The 24,627-nt window shown below is 44.0% G+C and overlaps 2 protein-coding genes across 2 annotated transcripts in view; one reads left to right on the forward strand and one right to left on the reverse strand.

Annotated features, from left to right (window-relative positions):
* Window positions 1–18,739, forward strand: part of scaper (S-phase cyclin A-associated protein in the ER) — a 48,860-nt gene extending 30,121 nt beyond the window's left edge. The window contains exons 24-31 of the mRNA XM_068739124.1: window positions 3,498–3,621; window positions 5,181–5,368; window positions 6,887–7,042; window positions 9,969–10,203; window positions 11,538–11,687; window positions 16,982–17,173; window positions 17,772–17,817; window positions 18,035–18,739. Coding sequence (XP_068595225.1) covers window positions 3,498–3,621; window positions 5,181–5,368; window positions 6,887–7,042; window positions 9,969–10,203; window positions 11,538–11,687; window positions 16,982–17,173; window positions 17,772–17,817; window positions 18,035–18,132 — 1,189 coding nt within the window. The 3' untranslated portion in view covers window positions 18,133–18,739. The remainder of the gene's footprint in view (window positions 1–3,497; window positions 3,622–5,180; window positions 5,369–6,886; window positions 7,043–9,968; window positions 10,204–11,537; window positions 11,688–16,981; window positions 17,174–17,771; window positions 17,818–18,034) is intronic.
* Window positions 18,740–20,464: 1,725 nt separating this feature from the next.
* On the reverse strand, window positions 20,465–23,632 carry isl2a (ISL LIM homeobox 2a). The gene is made up of 6 exons (XM_068739496.1): window positions 23,569–23,632; window positions 23,016–23,208; window positions 22,498–22,757; window positions 21,744–22,030; window positions 20,977–21,144; window positions 20,465–20,581 (listed from the first exon to the last, which is right to left on the reverse strand). The coding sequence occupies exons 1-6, from the start codon at window positions 23,624–23,626 to the stop codon at window positions 20,465–20,467; spliced, it is 1,083 nt and encodes a 360-aa protein (XP_068595597.1). The 5' UTR covers window positions 23,627–23,632.
* Between the last annotated feature and the right edge of the window lie 995 nt (window positions 23,633–24,627).

The following is a 24,627-nucleotide window of genomic DNA, read 5'->3' on the forward strand; positions in this document are numbered from 1 at the left end:
CTTAGGATTCTTTTTCTCCCCCTGAACACAAATTTACCCTGTTTAAGAGGCAGGGACAACCCGATCTGGAAGTCGGTCAGATTTCTGCAGCGTCGCTTCAGTCGGGCTTGACTGCACACAGAGGAAACGCACTGAGAGGGCGAGAAATGTGAGACTCTGGTTGAGGAGCACAGATCTCAGGGTTGATAACACGAGGCAGTGACAAAAAGCATAAAGAGCCTTTTACATGCTTGTTGTCACCTGATTGAGAGTTGAATATTCACTATCGTAAAAAGACGAGTGGAGAGCTGGACAGAATCATGGCCATCTATCTGCCTGTATGGGCGTTGCCTCTAAGTTTTACTGGAGAATAAGCCAGTGAATGCAATACAGTCTGGTTGCTCTTTGAGTCCTATCATGAACGGATGAATTTCTTCTATATAATCCTGCAGGTAAAAATGTAAATTAGAGTAATTACATGAACCTTATTGTGTATAGGCCTGCTGGCCGTCCAGCCGGAGCCCCAGAGAGCTGCAGGGAGGAGACGAGGATCAGGTGTTCTCCAGCCCTCCAACTCTTGCCCTCATTTCTCTATGGATCTGAATAGCTTTGCAGCTAAAATGGTATTCTGTGGCCGTTTGAGGTTAAGCTGTTTAGCGTAGGTGTGCAGATTACATCGCTCATTGTGTGCGTCTCTTTTTTTCTCAATCTCCCTGTTTTTGGAGTCCATCATTTAAAAGTGCTGGGAGTGTAATGCTTCTATTTCAAAGCTGCGTTCTGAGAGCGATAATGCAGCAGATGGGTGGTGACGGCCAGTAGTGGTCATTTCGAGCACATGTGGAGTCCGATCTTTCAGTGTAATGGGAACCTCACTAATAGTGGTATAGGTGGTGGAATTTCTTTTTTTCTCCTTGGAGAGACTGACAGTCATTAGTTCCCACAAAGTATTTGTGAAACCTGAGACGCAGCTCTTTATCAAATTGTTCCTAAAAGAATTTCACTGCGGATGTCATCGAGGGGCGTTGAGATTGAGACTATCAGGTGTCGTGTTCATCAAGCTCAATTAGGTGGGCGGAAACCACAGACAGATCACTGCGACGGCTCATTGTACGAGCTGATGTAAGGACATGCCTCAAACGAGCCTTTGACAGCCTCCTCATTTGTTCAGAGATGACCAAAGACAAGCCTGATTAGCTGTGTTGCAGCGCAAAGCAGTTGCATGCTCCTTACACGAGTGCTGGAGTGAGTCGATTGTGAGGGCCCGATGTGCCTTGATGAAAAAGAGAGGATTTAATTATAGTGAGGTAGGGAGAAAAAGAGGCCCATGCCTTTAAATACAGTTTAAATAAATGGTGCATTGCTCCTTTGTAATGCTATTTCTTTAAACCATATATATATATATATATATATATAAACTCTGGAGTAATATATGAAATAATTCCAGTTATGCCACAATGGTTTATTTATGTATGATATAGTGATACTGTCGTATATTGAATTGGAATATTTGGGGATTTCCAAATGTGAAAATCCCCGTAATGGGGGAAAAAATTTGAACACAGACTACAGTCCATCTAAGCATATATATATATACCTTAACTTTATGTGACAAGGGGAACAAAAATCATTACAACATATGCCAAACATGAACAAACTGCATTTGAGAAATCGAATAAGGGTCAAAAGGTCTCCAACATGGACTGAAATGTTGCTCAGCATTGCTCTAAATTGATCAATAGTCTCACAATTTAATTCTTAGTTTGCCAAAATTGGTGTTTATGCTAAATCTGCCTTGCGGAAACTGCCTGTATCCGATGACAGCAAACAAAAAGATGTGGAATTTAAGTTGTGCTTGTCCGGAGCCAAAAAACAGGCGAGAGCAGAATGACACGTAGCAGAGGAGTTTGAACCATCAGACTACCACGACTCCCTGCTGAGATGCAACTGATGCGTATAGCTCAATTTATTTATTTATTTTTTATTCAGGTTAGATTTGAAGCAGTTATAAAGAATGGCTGACATTCTATTTCCAAGGTAAACTGTGCAAACTTAATAGTGCAAACAAATCTCAGTTATCCCAGGTGGATCCTGACGTTCCGTGGACTTTACCTTGTTGACAGTAATGAAGTCGGTTCTGCGCAGTCATATGATATCCTTATTATTCTGTACCATTTCACTCGATAGGGACACGATCTTAAATACCAGGATAATGACTTAATACATGTAAAGCAGCTCCTGCTCTATGGAAGAATGTACATAACTACCCCAGCTTGAATTTCACGAGCTATATGAAGCATGCGCTTGAAGGTATTTGAGTTGTCAATTCGATATTTGCATGGAAGCCGACGTTTGTCCCGTGCACAGTGTGCCGGCGCAAGTTGGCTTCAACCCAGCATATTTTGGTTGGCATCTCGTGTTACCTCACCTCCTACTGCACACAGACTGCACTTAACCATTATGACTGAACATTTTCCACTATCCTTACACTTTAATAAAATTACAGTCAATATAGCTGTCTTATGGGACGTAAACAATTTGCAAGGAGGCTGGGCGCTGTTATTGTTTTCAGGTGGACGGAAGTGGGGCCTTCATGTCAGATTTGGACACCATCCGATCAGTCAAAATGCGGTGCTTCTCGCATTAGCGCCACATTCCACCTCTGACAGCTTTGCTCTCCAATGTCAGTAACGACTGATGTGCCCACTAGCAAAATGCAGCGTAAAAAAAAAATTGAAGTTATCGACAGACTTGGGTCTGCCTCGATCTAATCTATTTTCAGTTGCTGTGCCAGCGTGGTTTGAATGAAAATGCACAGCAGATGTGAAGGTTTTGGTAGATATCAAAATGTTTACCAGTTGGGATAAACACGGCCTACTTTAAGTTCTGGAGAAGCAGATTCCATTCTTCCAGTGAGCAGATAGGACACGCCATTCCACCAATGGCTTAAATATACAGTTGTCAGAAAATATTAACTGATGAAACAAGGGAGAGGGGGGGGAGTAGCAGTCAAAGCAGAACGATTGGTCAGTTATCTGAGGCATTAATCTTCTCTGGGGCTTGTTTCGGAGCAGACATAATACAGAGGCACGCCGAACGGCTCGGCACTGTGAGGAGCTGCTGAGAGGAATGGTTTTATCTGCTCAGCGGAAATACTGCAACATCTCAGCCAAGATGGGGCTGAGATTGTGCTCAGCTCCTGTGAAGGTGGCTGCAGAAAAGGGAGTCTCTACATAAGTAGCTGATACGAGTGCTTTCTTCCTCAAATCGACTTCCTTACTAGTGCTGTCAGTGAGATATGCTTTTTGACTTGTGAAGACAAACTGCACCCTTAAGGAACCACAAATATAGAAGAGTATGTTTGCTTTCCTGATAGCTGCAGATAGTCTTGTCGGTGCCCAGGGCTCGTACGTCCATGCAGTTGTGTTGCAAGCGGAGTAGAATCCTCCTTACATTATTTTTCTTTTCTTTTTTTTTTTTTTTACTTTTGATTAATAATATTTGTCTTTTTTTTCTGTTAGATCCCTCTGTGCTGCTGTGAATACCTACCACCTGGCATGTTTCTGCTGCCCAGTCAACAGCTCCTATGTGGTGTTCAGCAACAAGATGGTCTTCCTCATGGACCTGCTGCTGCATCAGCTGAAAGTAAGTGTCTGCATCCCATCACATGTCTTGTTACATGTGCAGGTGGAAGATTCTCATTGGTTCTCACCGCTAAAAATGGTCTTTTGTTTGCATGAGATTTGTTTGACTCGCTTTGATGTATTTTAAAGAGCAACCATGGCATGCCTGGATAATAAAGTCATTTTAATAAGAGGCGGCGCTTGATTCATTCTGTAATATGTCATCAAATGAAAATGTTTTAAGAAGGATTCCATAAAATCCTGTATTTGAGCAGTATGTTGACACCAACTGGATCATTTCAATTCATACAATTAAATGTAAAAGGTATGCAGAATATATTTGGACACAACTAGCACCATATTTCTGATGTAGTCACACACACATTTCGCCTTTTTACTAAGCTTTCTTTGTTTTACAGTGCTCTGACCACTGATAACCCGGCGTTTTGCTTGTCAGTTCTTGCCGCAGTGCCAGTGAGACAAGGCGAGAGCACAGACAGACAGGCAGGCAGGCTGCGTTGCGGTGACATGTCAGCCCAAATCCTTCAGCACGCTTAAGAAGGACTGTAAACATCAGCCTACTCCAAACATCGAACGGTGGCGGCTCGCTGGGGCCGCCTGCACTCACAACGCAGACGGGACGGGGCTGTGGCGCATGCATGAACTCTGCAGGGGCTTCCGTCTCCAGTGCCGAGTTCCAATCCAAAGCAGTCATATTTCCTCGGGGCACACGGGGAGAGTTTAGCTTGTGTGCTTCAGTTTATATAAAACATATCCCAGCAGCTGCCCTGCTGACCGACATATCCAGCAGACGTAACTGTTCTGCGTGTGTCCAATTCACGCTTCCTAAATACCATGCAGTGATAAGCTTCAATTTAAAACTCTGACAACAAGTTCTGAAATTCTTTGTATTTTAATTTTATGTATTTGTACTTTTTGACTGAAAGCCTTGGTATGTGTGTTTGTGAGAAGCAGACTAAGGCCTGGGGGGGGGTGTTGCGCTGCCACGTGAGCACGTCTCCTCTTAATTAGATTTGTGGAGAATGTCAGTGGATTTACCTGCGCTGTCAGCATTCACCCCAACCATTAGACCAAATGAGGGGGTTTCACCTCTGCAAGGTTCCACACTAACAAGTATATTTTAGACACAGACTTGTGCTTGTATGTTCGGCAAAGTGAAAGAGAAAGAGTCTAATTTCTTAAGACAGCCTTTTTATTTTGAAGGGTTTTTTTTTATATGGTGCTCTTTTATTGTGCCTTGCTACTTGTTTACGTCGGTTTGTGAGGTCGAGGAAATCTTTAATGTTTCTCTAGTGGCTATTTTAAATAGTGTAATGTGAAAACGGTGTGAGAACAAATGCCTTTTGTTAATAAATAGGGCATTTAATGTTTAACTCTGCATTAAGCGATTGGCTATTAATGCACATTCTAAAGCCTGAATCGACATGCTGTTTATCTCTGTACACTAAATTGTGCCTTATTGATGCTCTCTGATTGCTAATGTCACCTGTTGGCATCCATATATATTAATGTGAAGCGAGGTTAACTTCTTTACATTCTCTTTTCCTTCCTTCCTTTCAGCTGTATGTCCCAGATGAGGACAAATCTCTCTTTGGACGCAGTGTGAACAAACAAGTCTTTGAGGGTTTCACCACTGGCCTGCTGCAGACCATTGCTGCCATTCTGGGGTCTCTCTGGCCACATATCTCCACGGATGCCAAGAGCTCGGCCACAGAGTCCTTCAACACTCATGCACAAAACCTAATCAGGTATTTTCCCTCCATGCGCTAGACACGGCTTCTGTTCTTCCATGGCAGCTCCTTCTCATCTCATGACCTTTCTACTACTCTTCTCTGGGCTGATCAACTGCTAATTTCCTTAACAGTGCACCGTATGTAAAGTAAAAGCTGACAGAATGTCAGATCTCCTGGAAATGGTCCAACTGGTGTCTTGTTAGAATGGGAGTAGTGTGAGTATGTGTGTGTGTGTATTTTGGCATTCGTCCAGTTGGCCGTTTTTTTTGTTCGAGCACAGCATTTTAAAAAAAATTGAATTTCTAGCAGTGGATTGGGTTGGGGGGGGGGGGGCTCAAAGTAGCATAAACAAAGAACACTTCCAAAGCTTTGAAAGCCCTCCTTGAACCTGAGGTTGGAGCTAGCGATGTAGGTCTGTGCTGTAGGAGTCGGGACTGTGTTGAAGAAAAGTGGGCTGTGAGGAAATCCAGGCCCAGCCTTGTGAAGCCATGTGGAAGAGTGCGGTCTTTCCACCATCCCTCCCACAAGCCATGATTCATCTCGACAGAGCAGCTGCACAGGCCCACCACTCGCATCCACTGACCCAGCCGTAACCCTGGAGACATGGGAGGGCCTGAGAAAAATGGTGTCGTCAGACTCTAATCCCAAGTACGAGGACAAGATTTACCCCAACTGCCTCGTATAATCTATACGCTAGTGAGGAATGACAAAGTTCAAAACATGCATCATGCAAAGATATGCTACGTATCACATTGCAAGCGGCTTGTCATTTATTTTTCTCTCTAGCAGTTGATCGGTTCGGCCTTCAGTGAAATTATTCCCTTGTTATTACCAGAAATGTTGCCTATTCATGCTCATAAGTGGCAGGTTCATCCACCAGCGGGTTGTCAAACAGAGCGTTGAGCTTAGCAGCCGGTGTGAGGAGAGATCCTTTCAACTTGAGTAAAGTAGTGGAAAGAGGATCAGGTCAGAACAATGGGTCTGAGTTCAAGCGTCAGATGACCTGCAGTGGAGGTTGGAAACGGTCATAATCAGCTGTTTTGTGAGGACCTCAGTGAGGGATGGTTTCAACTGAAAAACCCTGCAAAAGTCACAAATCTGATGGCGAGAGAAATCAAGGCTCTGCTCCCTGGCTACAGCCGTAGTCCTCTGTATGTTTCTTAAAGCTGTCTGCTCCTGAGCTCAGCACCAAAGGTCCGGGAATACTGGAGCTGTGAGAACATGGCCCCAGGTCGGCAGACTGTTCAGGTCTCAGAGCTGGGCTGGCACAACACCCCTCTAACGACACTATTAGCAGTGATTTGTGTCTGGAAGAGTAAAGGGAACATGATCGTGGGACTTGTCATTGGCAAATACAAATTAGAGATATCACAGTAATTGCAGGGGGTGGAGGGCTTGAGGTGAGGTCCTGTTGAAGTATGTAAAGTAAAGGCCTTTGTTTGCCTGTTTGAAATTTAGTTTTTGGGGAAATTGCCTATAATAAATGTAACATTTCCAGATTAATAACCTTCTCTTCTCTTGCGTTTCTTGCAGCTACGTTGTAAACATGGGTTTAATCGACAAGCTGTATGGATGCTTTCTGTCGGTCCATAGTCCTGTAGATGAGCACCCCAAGATGTCCGCTTTCCTCCAGCAAGCCTCAGCTCTGCTGCACAGCATGTGCAAGCTGTGTTTTGTGGTAACCGGACGGTGAGTGCGTCTCTTATTCTATTACACTCCTAAACATCTCTGTAATCTCTCGATCTCCCTAGGAGACGCACACCTTTCTCTGGGAGTGTAATAACAAAGCCTGAGTCACAAGGATCCATAAAGACGGTGCTCAAACAAAGACCGCGACCCCCCCCCGTGCAATCAGCCAGAAAAGTCTTCTCCTCAAGGCCAGCCAGCTAGCTGGCTAAGCTGTTGTTACTGCAGATAGAGATAGGCATCTCCTTGACCCAATGCTCTGTCACTCACCATAAACCTTAGCCTCCAGCATGGGGGGGGGGGGGGGGAGCCCACCCACATGTGCAGCAGTGACCTCCACTCAGAAAGGTTCAGTGGCACCGCTGACGGAGGCTTAGCACGCGCTCGCACCGAAAGACCTCGGTACCACATGAAAAAGAAACGCTGACCACAGACGCAGGATCTGATATCCGTTATCACACTTGCAAAGATCAATGTCTTAATCGAGACAATTAGGATCTGCTCCGTGACAACCCCATGTCTCGGCAGTGCTTTACTCCAAGATCTTGTCGTCTTGCCAGCTGCAAGGTGCTGCAATAATAATGACCAGCTGCTTCACACAAGCTCAACAGAAGACTGTTTGTCACTGAATATCTGTGAGAAGTGTCAGACTTTACAGGTTTAATGAGACCAGTGTTATGATCAATGCCGCCCCCAGCGAGCTCAGTTCTGCAGCCTCAGTCGGCCTGCAGAATATTTTGCCCATGCCAGTTGCTGTGTCAGGGGATTATACTGGCATTAGGAGTCTGTGTTCTTGCCTAGCAGCATATTTCACACAGAGCCTCTTGGCTAACGTCAAGTATCAGCATGCACTGTCGGTTCCATCCAGAGGTCACACTCCCTTCCTTCTGCATGTCTGCAAATCATAGGTGGTGCTTTTGGGGTAGTCTTAAATTGTCTGTCCATGCTCGCCGAATGTTTTCAGTGACGTTTTCGGTATTATTTATGACTGAAAAGCAATATGGGCTTAATGGTAATGCTGAGAATATGTGTTCCAGTTAACAATGCAGTTACGGGTGTGATTAATTGAAGATCCCCTTTGTATCCACTCCTATTGTGGCACATGTAATAATTATCTGATGTGTGAGATGTGTTTCATACAGAAAGAAGGTAATAATCTCGTTGAAATCCTTAAAGTTGTACCGTACATGCTTCTGCTGCCACTTTATAAATGTCAAAATATATGAACGGGAAAATGTTTTCATTTCATTCAAGTTTAACTGGTGGACACGAGTCGTCTCCCACTTCACCTTAAAATCCATTCTGTGTGTGTGTGTCTGTCTGCTGCGGACGCTTTTAGTTTCCTCATCACAGTGAAGTAATGTCACAAAGCATACTCTTTATAGCATACTCCAGCCTCTTTAAGTCACATTTTCAGTGAGCGTTTGTAAAATGTACACTCCCAGTAGATGAATTAAAGAAGCCTTATAGCATAGGACACGGTGACGCTAAAGCGCTAACAGTAGTAATGGGAATAAAAACGTATTTGACTGAAAGAGATCTTTTTTAGTTTGAGTTTTAAAAAACGTTTTATTCATTTGGCTCTTCTACCTATTTTTTATTTATTCCTGGCATCACAACTTACGAAAATAGAAACTGTGTAAATGTTTAAGTCTCCTGCAGTACAGTAATCCGAAACGGAATTGTCAGATCTTTGTCGTACCAAGCTTTTCTCCCTACTGTCAGGCTTCTATCCAAAGGAACTCGGTTCCTCCTTCCCATCCAGAACCGTCCCTGGCTTTGCTGTTACAGGATGATGTTACCACTGCCTTTATCCAACAGGGTGGCATCTCGTTGGAGCCAAACTAGCATACCACCTTGAATCCTCTCAGGCAGGCCTTGATTAAGTGTTTGCTGGAGCACTCAGCACCTTGTCAGGCAGCTTAATACAATCTGCCAACTCTTAGCCACTGCCATGATCGTCACGTCATTGCATTACTATGTTTACTGTAGCTCGAGTGAGAGCGGAAGAGGCGATCTTGAGTCTTAAAGGTCCCCTTTGGCTTCAACCAAACTGGCTGGCAGTACGTTTAACTAGTGAAGTTAAACAGTGAATGGCAGCTCCGCGCATGCAAGGAATGCAAAACTGTTATTCCATAAATGAACAGAAGCACATGGAGAGCAAAAGATCAACCCGAGGGCCGCCGCAATCCAGCAAGCACGACATTTGAACTTGGTTTCCATCCGCTTGCTGCAGTCGATTAAGTCTAGTAATGAAGCAGCGCAATCAGGGTAGCGTCTATTATCTGACGGGAACGGAATTGTGAAATTTGACTTGCTTTTCGTTCTCCTCATTTGGCAAAATTAGCAGGAAGGCAAAAGCTCAAGAGCCAAACTTCGCATGCTGTGTGGACTACAGTCCCCAACCCACCCGCAACTGTATAACCCTTTCCCACACGCCTACAAACACTTTTGTATTTTCATACAGTAACAGAAGTGTATATTTCTTATACTCTTATGCTACCTGTACTCTTAATCTATTATACTGTACAATAATTCTGTTATACTGTACAGTAATAATGGAGTACACTGTTATCGCTCTCTCAATACATTGGTAATAACTTTACGAGGTGCAGCTCTTTGTGTTTTCCGAACGCAGATCTCATTCGATATGTACAGTACCGTACCAGTACTGTGTTTTATATGTTGCAATACTGTGTATGTGTTTTTATGCTTTTATTGTTTTATTTTTCTTTGGCTAGAAAATTATTCTTTTGTCAATAAAATAATGGAAATAAAAACTGTTATGCATACCGCAGAATCCAGCGATATATTGGAAAATGTGCGATGTATAACATACAGTGAAGCCACTGAAGGTGATGGTGAGGGACGGCTGTACGTTCTTTATCTTCTCATACCGACTACACATTTCGTCCCTCTTTTGTTCCAGTGCTTCCAGTATATTTGACAATAAAAGCCAGGACCCGACTGGATTGACGGCGCTGCTGCAGTCCACAGACCTGGTGGGAGTGGTTCACACCCTGTATTGTATCCTGCTGCACACTTTTGTGCCAGAGTCTGCTTCCCAAAGTCAGGAACCCTACGGCCCCGGGGTCATCCAGGTGGCTTTGCAAGGCATCCGCTTCCTCAACAGTTTTGCCTTTCTTGACCTATCTGCCTTCCAGGTATCCGTAACGAATCCAGAATATTACGTTTTATATATTAGTTTTATTTTTTATTTTTTTTTGCAGTTCTATACACATTTATTTGACACTGGTTTCTGTGTTATTACTGTATAACATATTGTAATGCATTAATATTACATTGTCTACTTTGACAAACCAGTGAAAGCGTTATCATATCATCACTCTACTGGCTCTGCAGACATTTGAATTATCCTCTCCTTGGATTTAATCCCTCAGTGTATATGACAGAATGACACATATTCCTTTATGAGGAGCCGTTAGAAGAGGAGTTACACTCCTCAGGACAAAGCTGGCCTATGGACATAAACACAGGTAACCTCTGACCCCAGGTCAGTTGTCAGGGTTGAGTAGAGCCCGGTGGGTCAGCCGTTAGGATGTAGCACGAGTGATTAGGACTGTATGCAGGGCTGTACGTTACCCACCTCGGGGAGGCGAGGGCCGACAGCTTTCACGGCGCTAAGTCACCACACAGACGGCGAGCCAGAATGCTGTTAATTATTTTGATGTCTTGAGGTAATCACTTTGAAGCAGCTTCCTCTCACTGCCCTGCCTCATCCAGGCAACTCAAAACAGCTGGAAATGAAAGGCTCCCACCGCCGGTGTTTTATGAACACGGTAAATGTTTCTTGTTTGGCCGGGAGTTGTAATCACCTTATGTTTCACATTACCTCACAGTACCGGCTAATATGTGTTGCAATGGATGATCAGGATTTAGGCTGTTAACTCGCTCTTCTGCAGCATCAACTCCTAATACTATGAAGGAGTTTTCAAAACGGTTCGTTGAAGTGTTTTTTTTACATCTGTGATCCTTTTGTAAAGGAGTACAAGTTGACGTTCTAGCAAGAAACGCACTTTCCTCATTTCCTTGCTGTCAGAGTTAGGTGAATCTATTCATGTTTATTTATTCTTAAACATTTGCGTTTGTTCTGGTTGACAGCTTCTTAGATTGTTGAGCCAGTTTTATGCACCCTTAGCGTAGCAGCATCCATAGATGTAATAGCTGAGAGGCTAACACGCGGCGCGTCCGATGGAATAGTGATGACCTGTTGGTGCTCGGTCACCCTGACATGTTTAATAAATACTGTCTGTGAGCAGCTCCTAGCATCTCGTTTCTGAGCGGGATTGGGGTGTTTTATAGTGGAACCCCGCTCGAGTTGCTTACACTTTTGCAGCTTGTATGTTCCCACCAGTAAAACATATGATCTTTTATTACTTTTTATTTTTTTAAGTAAGTCTTTGTAATCACAATCATGTACAATTTATGTTTAATTTACCGTGAAGCGCAATAATGTGTTTTATCTGTGGCCCGGCAGTCTGTTCTTGGAGCTGAAGGCCTGTCTCTCGCTTTCCGGCACATCGTCAGCTCTCTGCTCTGGTACTGTACCCAGCATTCCTCTGAAGAGCTGCTGCACGAAGTCATCATCTGCGTGGGAATGTTTACCGTTAACCACCCTGACAACCAGGTAAAGCTGGACTGATGGCACAGAACAAAATTTAAATTTTTTTTTTTGTTTTGTTTAATGAAATCAAACTGCTGAAAACAATTAGAAAACATTTATGTTGCAATTAAAGCTATAACTGAATATATATTGGGGGAGGAAGGAATCAGTTAATCAATTGTGATCGAAATCTTAAATTCCTTTGTAATTAGTTTCTGTCGTAAGAACATTTCGTGATGTTTAATTTGTTGGGCCAAACAGAAAATTCCAAATGTGCTCATAAATGCATGGAGAAAAAAATGTACATACTCAAAAAGGGGATGTCATGCCTGCGTAGCTACTAACTGTTTAATTGTGTCAGCACTAGATACATTTAATGCCTTGTTTTGTGATTTAAGTGAGGCCGGTAATCGTATCCTTCCATTGTTCTGTTCATGTATTATTTGTCAGAAAAAGGGTGTCGTTTTGTAATCGTAACAAAAAGCACCTGTTAAAGATTCATGACTTGGCACCTTCCTGCTTTTGCGCTGTGTGTCGTCTATTGTCCCACAGAGCGACCCATTGTTCCCTGCCGGTGTGGCGGCACGCTGGCCTTGGAGCTACAGCTACCCACGGGGGGCTCTGTGGGAGTGAGCAGGATGTGATGGAGCAGACCGAGCTACTGTGTAATTGGCCGTCAAGCGTGGCCCGTCTGCCGAGCCCCTGATTAGCCATTCTACAGTTGGCTGGGCTTTAATTATCCTACGCCCGACCTGAACAGGCAGCAGCCCCGGCGTCCGTCTCAAACCTCTGATATGTCATTTATGTCCACACGGCTGCAGCCAATTTTAATTTAGCAGCGTTTTATCCTAATTAAAGGGTCTTCCTCCGGTCCGTGACACCTTCCTGTACTCGCAACCCCTCACCAATTTAATTATTCTGATGTGCAGAATTAGCATCAGCAAATCGAATTTGCATATTATATTGAATAAATGAGGGCGAACCGATGATTAAATTAAATGGGTGACGGATGAGTTGTCTTTTACGCACACACCAGCAGCCATGCTTGTCTTTAAAAAACATTTACATGTTTTTAACTATTTGATTTGAATTATGAAGCAATAAGAATGTGCTGTTAGAGCTTAACCAAAAACAACTGCGCTTACCTTGGTTTGAGTTTATTCATATAGATTATTGGGAAACAGGATCCCACAGAACCTCCAAAGGGAGTTGATCTTTGCCAGTTGTCCAGTTCCTGGAATGCATCCCTTCACTTCCGTACCAAGATGGATGGCGTTGAGGAGAATATTTAGAGCAGCATGAGCTTTTCTCAAGCTAATGTAAGCACTGGCAGAGCACAAAAGCGGTTCGACCCGGGGCCTGTGCGGCTGCAGAGGCTGCTGATTCACTGTCGGCGCTCCAGCTTTTGTTTATATGTGTGCTCTAGAAATAAGGCTGCTCATAAAAAAGCAGAACTTTGAAGAAGCACTACACAGAGTGATGTATTCCCTCTGCTATGGGGGGGGGGTTGAATAATTCACCTTGTCCCACAGAAAGCCATTGGTAGAGTGACATATGTAGGCTTATGTGTTTCTCAAGTGTGCCTCTGCTCAAGGGGGCCGCTGAGCATGCAGCCATATGTTTCTTTCTTTTGTCGGCGTCGTCTTTAGAGACTTTTTTGGGGTGGGAAGTGGAGGGGGGTGGGGGGGGGGGCGCAGAACAAATGACACCTATTTTGTAACTGACAACTGCGCTTCCTGTCCTCCCCTTTAAATAGCGTGATTCATTTGTGAATCATCCGCGGTGATGATCTGTTGAATCTTGGTGCTGCTGAGACAGCGATTTTTAAACTGTTGACATCTTAACCCGCCTGATTCCGGCTTGTTTTTAGAGATACAAAAGCAATTTGCTCGTGTGGAAACCTTAAGAAAACAGGGTGTTTTTTTTCTGTACGTGGAAAAATGGCCCGACACACGCAATGAGCTCCCCACAAAAACATGCAAATATTGCTGCACCTGACAGACACGCATCCGCTAAGACGCAAGTGTGGGGATGTTTTTTTTAATGTAATGGGATCGATTTCCCTTCACTTGCGCCTGAGATTTCCTCTTTTTTTTTTCTACCAGTAGCATCACATGAGCGGTGTTGTTTCTTTTTTTTATTATATATGTTGGACACCTCACACACATCTCCAGAGCTCAGCCTTATCTCCTAGGCCATCCCTCTTCTTCCCATTCTCTACGGAGGCGTTTCCTCTACCCCGCAGGCCCAGGCTGAGATTTAGGCCTGTGATTCCTGTTAACCTGATGTTGAAACGCTCTCTTCAGCCGTCCATTACTGCCAAGACAACCAAGCCCTCGCTGCCTGCAGGGCATGTGCAGCTCGTGCAGACCGTAGGGAGCCAGCGGTGGGGAATGCACTCTCTGTATCTACCCAGCAGAGTAAACAGAGGCAGGGAGACGCAGACAGACGCACTCCCCACATGCTGACACCAGAGGACTTTATTGTTTGCTCCGTAGGTGATTTACACTCCGCTTCAAGGGTGAAGGCAGGTCAAACTGAACTTTAAGTGAGGCTGAGGGCATTTTTTTTTAACCGAGCGAACCTTTCAGTGAGGAGTTTTCGGCTGCCTGTAACACTGTCGGTTTCAGAGCAGCATTATCAGCGAGCAGGATCTTGGATGGAATGACAGCGTCAGCTCGACGTGATGAATGGTTATTGAGCTTCGCTGTGTAAACACCAAGGATTTCATGGGATTTTAAAGCAACCGGCAGTTAACTTAAAAGTCAAGTTGGTGGGCCTATGTCAATGTCTGCATCCCCCCCAAGCATCCAATTGTCCAAAGGCAATTCGTGCCGGCTTCCTGTGCTCGTCTCCGCCGGCCCTCGTAAACGTTGTAAAGAACGACTGCACAGATATTCGGGTGACTTTGGTGTCTGCCATGCTGCAGGTGTTATCAGCGAGACGGTTCCACCCCAATGGATCTGGTTTATTTTGTGGATTTAAGTGTCAGATATATGGCCCTGCTCTCCTGCTAGTTCCTCCTGAGGTGTTCCGTCTGTCTAGACGCTGTGAGGAATTGATTCAAAATGACCTATGTCTTTCTTTGCGAAATGTCAGTTTTTCCCATCATGCATCGGTGCTGCTCGTGTATCCAGTGCTGTTATGCTATTTGAGATTTAATCCTTGCTGCATGCATCATGACTGTCTGTTCTTTTCTCGGGCTCTCGCTTCCACTCGTGGTTTTCCCCTGACGTTGTGTTTGTGTTTCAGAACATTAACTTTACACACTCTTTGTTGTCATTGTCGACCGTGAGGAAGTTACGTAATGGAAGCGTCGTAAAAACCCAGCAATGTTTGAAAATGCCAGGCCTCTGAACTTAAGACAGCCGAGCAGCCGCAACACTGGAGTTTAGAGGGTCTGCGGGGCAGACGCGCGCACGGGCGCACATGCTTGCTGTTAGTTTAACGGTGGCAGGCTTTGAGCTGCAGATACTTCAGGTGAGCTGGAAGGAGGAACGTTGTGGCCAGGCTCTGGTGGAGGCACGGAAAGTTGGCAGTGAGCTCCGTTTCTCTGTTAGCTCCAGACTCGGGCTGCCCCCAGGCTTTGTTTTATGTCTTTCTGCATCAGGCCCTTGAGGGTGGACAATTTGTTTAGGCAGCTGAAGATGGAACTGCACATAGTGGAGGATTATGAGATTGCTGGGTGATTTGTGGGCTGGATCTCCTCAGGCTGCCGGTTCAACCATCCAACACTTTGTATAGTGTTACAATATGACGCCTGGATTTGGGATTAAAACACGAGGAATAGAATATATCGGGAACTTTTCTTGCTATTATGCAGAATAAAGGTTTTTGCTTTGTAGTGAGTACAGCGGCGTAAATTTATAGCCAGTTTGTCAGTGTTGCAACATGAGATAAATATGATTTAGTGGAAAGTAGTGCTGAATGAAAGCAGCTCATCTTTTGCCGTTTCTCCTTTCCTTTGTTGCATGATTTAGATTTAGTCTGATGAAAGCCACATTCCTCTTTGGAAAACACAGGAACCATGTGGACTTTGTTCTCTCACAACCTATTCTGAACGTTGCCCTTTTTTAAATTCACTGCTGCACTTGGTAAAACGCACGCAAAGCGGAAGTGACGAATGCTCTTTGTTTCAAAAATTAACACTCACATTTTCGGTTGATGAATTCAGAGCTCTTCAGATTTTGAAGTATTTGTGATGCATTAAGGTTCCGATTGTTTGACAAGTTCTCTAAACAAATGCGGGTCGGAAATGACAACTGTTCTGTGTCCCTTTGAACGCCGCTGTAGAGGGCAGCTCTGAGAAGCTTCACCTTGAACTGATAAAAAGCAGTGAATTATCGCTTTGTTTATCCTGTTGCTCTAACTTGGAGTGCATTATCAAAGGAAAAAGCCAATGGAAGAGTATTAGAGTGCGTATTTTTAACATCTTGTAAATCTCTTGAATTTATGTCGCAGTGACTTGGGGACCTCACGTCTCCCTTCTGGTTTCCATTGGCGTTGAGCCCCCGGTCCTGCAGTCTGTTCCTCTAAAGTGTTTTTTTTTTTTTTTTACCCCAGGATTTAGCATGCTGACCCCATGACTTTCAGAGGGGGGGGCGGGGGGGGGCTGGATGGTCCTCCCAGGCTCGGGGGAGATGACCAGAGCATTAGGCCCCGGACCCCTTACTTTGCAGCAGCCCCCTGTTTAATCAAACAAGGCTGGGAGCGATTTGGTTGTAATGCTGGGGGGGGGGGGGGGGCTCGGATGTGATTGTGTTTGATTGAAGGGCTGTGATGGAGAGCAGGATGTAGGTGGGGTGAAAATGCCATTAATGTTATTGCTCATTTCTTAATGTAGGGGTGGCCGCGCCATCGGTGGAGGTATGCTCGCCCTGCCGTTCACCCGCCGCCCCCACCCCCACCCCTCTGTACCCTTCTTGCACTGTGAATGCCCTCTCAACCTGAGCTTCACTCCTGTGGGGAGGTAACAGACATTTTCACTGTGTGAAATAAATGTTGCTCAACTCGAAACTTAAACGTGAACCGTTGATGATGGCATCAGGTGAAACGTCCTTGTTATGAACCGCTATTACCGTTGGCAGAAAGGAAGAACAAAACATCCCATCATTATGTTTTATAGCCTATAATTGCATGGTGGGAGGCGGTTCCCCACAGGTCTCCTCCTAATGGCTGTTTGCGTGTTGTTTTAGTGGCAGATTTACATGTGGGAGGGGCCCAGAGCAGTGATTTACAAGCAGCAGTGCCGCTGAGTGAGCCGCCTTGCTGGCTTCGTGACTGACTGGACCTGCTCCCTGTGTGTGTGTGTGTTCCAGGTCATAGTGCAGTCTGGCCGCCAGCCCAGCGTGCTGCAGAAACTGTGTCAGCTGCCCTTCCAGTACTTCAGCAATCCCCGTCTCATCAGAGTCCTCTTCCCCGCCCTCATTTCAGCGTGCTACAACAACTCCCAAAACAAGGTCATCCTGCAGCAGGAGATGAGTTGCGTGATGCTCGCCACGTTCATTCAGGTACGCCTGGGAATGAGGTGACTTGTGCACGAAAGAGGATTCATTAGCTTCCGAGCAAATGTAAGTGAAGCGGTCGCTACTTTGCAGAGACGAGCAAAGCGTGATGGGAGTTTAAAAGATACAAAATAAAACAAATAAATGTCTGCTGTTCAACGATCACTCAGCTGTAACGGGAGGGTGTCTCGGAGATGGATGGCTTCCTTCTTAGTGGATTTACCTGCCACTGGTTCCACTCCCAGTAAACAGCCTGTCTCCTTCATCTTCCTCTTGACAATCGACCCCTCATCACTCTGCGGCCACCACTGTTTAGAAACCATTCAAAGGGGAGACAAGCTATTGTCATTTCTTTCAAACAAAGCAATAACGCATGGCGTGTTGACCCGCTGCCCTGATTGTTGAGTTAACCCTCGAGAACATTCCTCAGAGCGAAACGGTTTGATCCGTCGGCGTCTCACCTGCTCCACTGGAAACGTTAGTTCGATGAGTAAATCACAAAGAACTGTGGCTTTGAATTCAGTCTTTGATTCTGTAAACATGAGCAGCATGTATCGAGTACGCTGTTAATACAGGCACTCATTGTCTTTATTAATCCTACCAGGACTGTGCCGCTAAAGAGGATGCAGACGACAAAACAAAGCAAGCGAGTAAGTTTATTCTAATCCCTTTCATCAACTGTTTAAAAAATAATTAAAAACTGGGGCAACTCGGCGTATAGCCGAGTTGAAAATGGCCGGCACTCAATGAGTTAAAACCTGTCGATACATATTCTAGTTTTATTAAAATGTAAATGTTGTTGCTCATTGGAAGACCATCGTATTTCTGATGGACACCAGTGTAATGTTGTTTCCTCTCTGTGCGAAGGTTCCCTTGTGCTGGATCACTGCGAGTTGTCAAACCGTTTTCCAAGAGATCAGTGGGACTTGGCGTTAAAGTTTTTTCTCAACAAGCAGGAGGAGTGATGGAGTTTGCACGCCATCATCAGAGCGGATAAGCACAGTATAAACACAAAGAAAAGAGACTGACACGACACGTTGTTCCGCTTTCGTTCGTTTTTGTTCCTGACTAAAAGTCTGATTGTGTTCCTCATATCAGATGTAAAGTTTGCCTTCCGCTTTGTGTCTGTGCATTTGGTTTGATTTCTTCGAAGCGTCGATGGAGATTTTGCACACGATTTGTTTGCATATACCGTAATTCTAAAAGATGCGCACATGCTATTCCAATTTGTTTCTGTTGTTGATAGAAATGATTCCACACTGACGATCCATACCTGAAATATAATCTGCCAAACATTTTCATCAATACTGTTTGTGTTAATTTATTATATTTTCTCCGTGTTGAATGTGAATGTTCAGAATGGCGTCTTTAGAGCTTAAAGCAATGCCAGTTGCAAGGTGAACTGCCTTGGTTGCAAATATTTGCTAAAAGTTCTATTTTTCAAGTTTACTCTGTTAGGATGCATCTGTGAAGGAGTACAATGTATTGAGTGATGTTCTTTTAACACATTAAATACTACAAAATAATGGCTGTTCTTTCGTTGTCTGGGTCTTGTTTTTCTGTCCACAATAAAGTGCCACTAATTTGGGTTTATTTCACAGAGACGTGTAGTTTGTTGAAAATAATCTATTACTGATGCATTAAGATATCGAAACTGGTTCTCGCAGAATTATGTTGTAAAAAAATAAGTTAGGTAAAGTTATTTAGGAAAAACAAATCTTAAAATCTTGAACAAATGTGTGTAATTGATGGTATAGTTGCCTTCCTCTGCATCTTGCCTCATCATTATTGGGCATTCATTGATGTGAAATTTATTGATGAGGTAAATTTTTTTGCTAAACGTCCAAATTCCTTTTCTGCACAGGAAAATAAATTTGAGCGTTTGTCCTAGAAACTTGATGGGGGGGGGGGGGTCCAAACTACTAAAATCAACCAAACCACTCATTAAATTTTCTGGAGCGTTTCGTGCAGGTTACACGCATTTTTGTCACTGGATTCTTTTAATTACAACCACTGGAAATTATTTTAAAATATATTGTAATATGTTTCTCAAATGTATTTATTTTTAGTGCTCATAAGGGATGACGAGAGCGCACGGCTTCAGGAGCCTTCCAGACTTAACAGGATTTAAAATCTCTCTGGCTCCAATGTCACTGATAAAGAGCCGCTCCTCCCCAACAAATTGTTGAGGTGTCGTGTGTCGGTCCGGGCTTGACCTGCATGATCTCCTGTCCGGCGGCTATTTTCCGTTCAAGATTCCTACTGGAATGAAAATAAACTCAAGACACGCCAGGATGCGTCCGCGGGCCGGAGAGTCCCCTCCGCGCTGCGCGTTTTGTTTTGGGTCCGTTCAGTGTATCCTTTACAGGTGATGCCAGATGAAGATAAGCGGCCGCCGCTGCGCGTCCTCTGTCTAGACTCGTATAACCGCGGGTCTCAGGTCGGTGTGGCACTAAATCAAGCTGTTTTAATTCGTTAAAAAACCTCCCCGTGTTTATTTGAATGCCATTTTTTTTCCTAATGTTAAACGAATTCAAGAAGCTTCGGCTTTTCTTTTTTGATCCAATGACCTGTGACGCGCGGGATGAAAGGTTCATTTCTCTGCTTAAAAAAATTAAACATTTTCGCACTCCATTATCCGGTTGCTCTAACGTGCATCCTTTTTTTTTACCTGACCCACAACTATAGGCCCGTATAGTATGTTAAGGTATCTCTTATTAAAATGTTACGAGCACCTTTAGGCTCCATGAACGCGCCTTTATATTGTGTTATTTTATTACATTGTAATAATCTCAAGAAGCGTGGAACAAATGAATTGTACATCCGCTGATCAGTTAGATCTATTGTTTTATTGACAAGATCGACTGTCTGTCCGCATAATAAATAACAATAACTTATTTCGTGGGGGGGGGGCGCAAACAATGCGCATATCTTTTGTGCCATTCATTTACAAGTCGATACTGGAACTTATAAATCATGCAAGTATATCTACACGGCTCGATTCGAATCATGGGCTCTCCTGATGAGTCCAATGGCGTGCAGGCTCACGTGCTGGAATCCGGAGTCAGTTCGGGTGTCAGCCCGGCATATCTCTCGAAGCCGAGGTTTCCTCGAGCAAGACTTTGAGCTAAAATACCTAAATGTCAAAGATCCAGTCGGTCCCTGAACGCATCCTCCATAATCCGCCCTGGTCCAATTGTCTTCGTTTATGAAATGTCTCCACGCGTCTGGAGATTACGTGCACGCGCGGGTGCACGCGCGGGTGCGGGTGCTCCAGCTGACCCCCCCGCGGCCTCCTCACGTGTCGATCGGACTCGGCACCATACTGTTCGGTGTGTCCGGTAACTGAGACGACAGAGAGGTCACGTCGCTGCCGGAGGAGTTGCCCAGGGAGCCCGATTCAGAGAAAGACACCTGTCGGAGGAGGAGAAGGAGTCAGGATCGACGTGCAGAAAATGTCTGGGGGGGGGGGGGGGGGGGGGGGTGACAAACTGCCCATAAACAAGAATGTCAACGCGTGAATGAGCGTGAGTCCGGATGCAATATGAGAAGAAAGCCCGGAGGTGAGCGTGGAGATTCTAGGCCGATTTCTTTTTGTGGAAAAATCCAGATATCCACGTGAATACTCTTTGATTATAATCATCATCATCATCATCATCATCATCATCATCATCACTGTACAATCTAATGTCTTGGTTATGTAATCCGCTTTCTGAGTTATTCTTTCCCATATTTAAACATTCTTTTTCAGTGTTTTGGGCTGAAGGCTGAAATTCATCTTTAACATGATTTCTTTATTGCTGTCCTACCAGTTGTTGGAAGGCGGGCTGGTCCAGGTCACTCTGCAGGGCGAAGTCACTGAGGGTTTTCCACGGTGGCTGGTAGGTTTGCACCTCCACGGGATTCCCTTGCAGCGTGTTATCGTGCCGGATCGGACTGCTTGCCACCAGAGCTGTGCCTGTCAGCCCCTGCAGATTCTATACAGTAAAAGAAGAAATCACTTAAACTACAGGCCAGGAATGTGATCAGGATAAAGGATTGCACAGATAAATGGAAATAAAGACGTTTGATTTATCAGTGGAATCCAATGTGAATTTTTGCCGTTAATTACACACAAAAAACAGAATTATTCTCATCAACCAACAAAAATATAGCACATACTGCAGAATAGCCTAAAATAACATAATTCTGAGAAGACTGGTGACAGTTAAACAATAATTCAATTTAATCTCGTTTCTAAACAAATCTTTCAATTTTACCAAATAATTAAAACGAATAAAAAAAATAAAAAAAATTGACGTCATTGAATTAACGAGGACAATCCTATTTCCTACTTTATATTTCACGTGTGTAATTATCATTTTAAATAATGTAAATGTATTATTCTCTGCCATTATGGCTACTTATTTATTTTTTATATTGTACATCAAAGAGAAGCAAATAAAACACCACATCTGATCGCTATCTGATCACATTCAAACGTTTGTTGATGATTCTTTTCTATTTGAAACCTGCTGATTTGCCGTTTTGGGGCCTATAATGGCGCGTCATCTTAAACTGGACGGGACGAACTCACGGTTTTGTCGCTGTGCTGCTGCAGCTGGAGCTGCTTCATCAGGATGGACCTCTTCTTGTCTTTGCAGCGCTTGTTCTGAAACCACACCCGGATCACCCTGGGGCTCAGGCCGGTCATCTCCACCAGCTGCTCCTTCATCAGGGCGTCCGGTCGCGGGTTGGCGTTGTAGCAGGTCCGCAGGGTGTGGAGCTGCTTCTCGTTCAGCACCGTCCGGATCCGGGTGGTCTTCTCGGACTGCTTGTGGACGTGGGTTCGGTGATGGGGAGGATGTCGGACGGACACTGTGTCTGAAAGAGGAAGATTACATTTCACATAAACACATCAATTCTCCTATAACACACAAACGAAAAAAATAATTTCCAACTTTAATATATATTAACGCAGCCTTGCAGTCGATGACAATATTCGACTATAAAAGCAGATCATATTGACAACACTTATTCAAATAGTGGCCTTATATTTTCACGTGTGAAACAATTTCGGTGAAATGTTTTGATTAATATATAATATTATTAGCCTGTTTCGTTTTTTAGGGGGCGTTATTTGTTTCCAAACTGCTGGTAAAAATTAAATATACTAAAATATTACTAAAGTGTATATATATATATATATATAAATGCAAAATAAATTGCAAGACAGTATCTTTGTTCTTTTTCTTCCTAATAATAACAATAATAACATATTCTTATTATTTGCTTAATTTCAGGCATGTCGACATCATTTTGAAGTTTCTTCGGTTCGGTTTGTGGCCTACCTGAGATGTGCACCGGTCTGGCGTGGAAGCTCCCCGGGCTCAGCGGGCTCCCAGCGGAGCTGCGCTCCACCAGCAGGCTGTGATCCGCCCGACACAGCAGCTCGTCGTCCCGCAGAGAGAACTCATCCCCCGGCAGGAGGTGTCGGCTGCAAGCGGAGCACCTAAAGCACTCCATGTGATACACGTGGTTCCGAGCTCTCATCACCAGGTCGCTGCTGCAGAAGCCCATGTTACACTTTGCGCATTTGATGCCAAATAACCTGCAAAGGAGTGCGGAGATGATTGGTTCCGTGCGGCGGCCCTCGGGCTCAGGAATGATCTGATTCTGCACGTGTTCATGTTTCAGTCCAAGGAAAGTCAAAAAAGATGCACAGACACACACGCATCATATTTCGAATGAACAGTGCCACTTTGGGGAAAATGGTTTCCTTTAGTATTTAGCCCACTTTCATATATTTTCCGCTCACGGTGTCTAAAAGTTAGAAATATAACCCTAAAAACTCGAATGGAGCTCCTACCTTGCATAATCTCTTTTACAGTAAGTCTTTCCGTCTCGGACAAAGCAAGTGCAGGTCTCGTCCAGGTACTGGCTGCACTCTGCACATTTGAGGCAGGCTGCATGCCACTCCAGGTCCGGGGAGACTTTCAGGATGTACTGGTCGAGTATCTGACTTCCACAGCCCACACACATTGCGATTCCTGCAGACTTCTCTGTGTGAGGGGGGGGCGTATTAATGTAACACTGTGCACGGTGCTCTGTTAATCCGCATATAACACCCATGTCAACCCCCCCCCCCCATATGCCTACAACAAACACAGGTCCGTTATTATAATGAGGCGACAGGGGTTAAACACACCGCGTAACCCTGAGCGCAACTTCAAACGCCCCATCACCATAATTAGACTCTAATATTATTGTATGAGGAATAATATTATAGTTTTTTTGCTTAGTCACATTTTTGACATTAATCTATTAACCTCGAAATTCATTGAACTATTTAAAATAAACGTGGAGCGACACCACGCCGGTACATAAATATCAATCACAAAATAAAGTCCCGCAAAACTCACTTTTTGAATGATCCCCCATATCATCCAAGAAAGAAGTATTGAGCAGGATATCCACCATGCAGGAGAGGTAGAGCAGAGCAAGCCGACAGACGGAGGAGAGGAGCCGCAGAGGAGACCGCGCCGCGCCGTCCCTGCCTGGATGAGGAACTTCTGTTCCTCCACCGGGAGGTGGAGAGAAAGCAAAGATCCTCCAGTGACGTCTGCAAACCTGGATCTCTGGGACTGGGGGTCCATGCAGGGAGAGAGACCCCTGGTCTCTCTCTCTTTCTCTCTCTCTCTCTCTTCGTTGTTTTCGTTCTAACAGAATTCTTTGTGCCATGCAGCGCGCTGTCTGCTGATTTATATTTAAGTGGAAGCAGTTTCAGCGCACAACACGAACAGTGTCGAAGAGTATACAGATATTTAATGTATTTTGCTCTCCGTATAATATTTCCATTTTATGTGTTGTTGGTTCATGACGCACGTTTTCTATAGCAATTAAATTCATGGTAAAGTGTCCTTGTAAATATTTCTTAAATTAAAAATTACATTTCTGTTTTAGTACATTTATCGAAAGTTGCATTTTTTAAATAATAAGAATGCAAATTGTTTTCATGTGTTAGGAATAATATAAACTAGCATACAAAAACAACATCATCATCATCATCAACAACAATAACAACAATAATAATTATAATAATACAAGTGATCTTTCGTAGATTTGTTTATTGTAATTTGGCTTAAATAAAAAACCAATATTCTCATTCTACTGCCCTCTACCGGAGGAAATACGAGACATCTTGCAGTGAAAAATAAATACACATGAGAAAAATAAAAGAGTAAGGAAGAGAGGGAGATAGATATAGATATAGATAGATAAAGAGAGAGAGAGAGAGAGAGAGAGAGAGAGAGAGAGAGAGAGAGAGAGAGAGAATATCAAAGTTCTTTACAATTAAATTCAAATTAACTTCAGACAAATCTAATTAAATTGTGAAATAAATAATCCGAGAACTTTAAAAATCTACCTGAAAGCGATCTTTCTTTTGCCGTTCAGTTTTTTTTAGCCTGTAATACAAATTA

Source organism: Brachionichthys hirsutus, chromosome 5 (assembly GCF_040956055.1).
Source record: "Brachionichthys hirsutus isolate HB-005 chromosome 5, CSIRO-AGI_Bhir_v1, whole genome shotgun sequence".
Taxonomy (NCBI): Eukaryota; Metazoa; Chordata; class Actinopteri; order Lophiiformes; family Brachionichthyidae; genus Brachionichthys; species Brachionichthys hirsutus.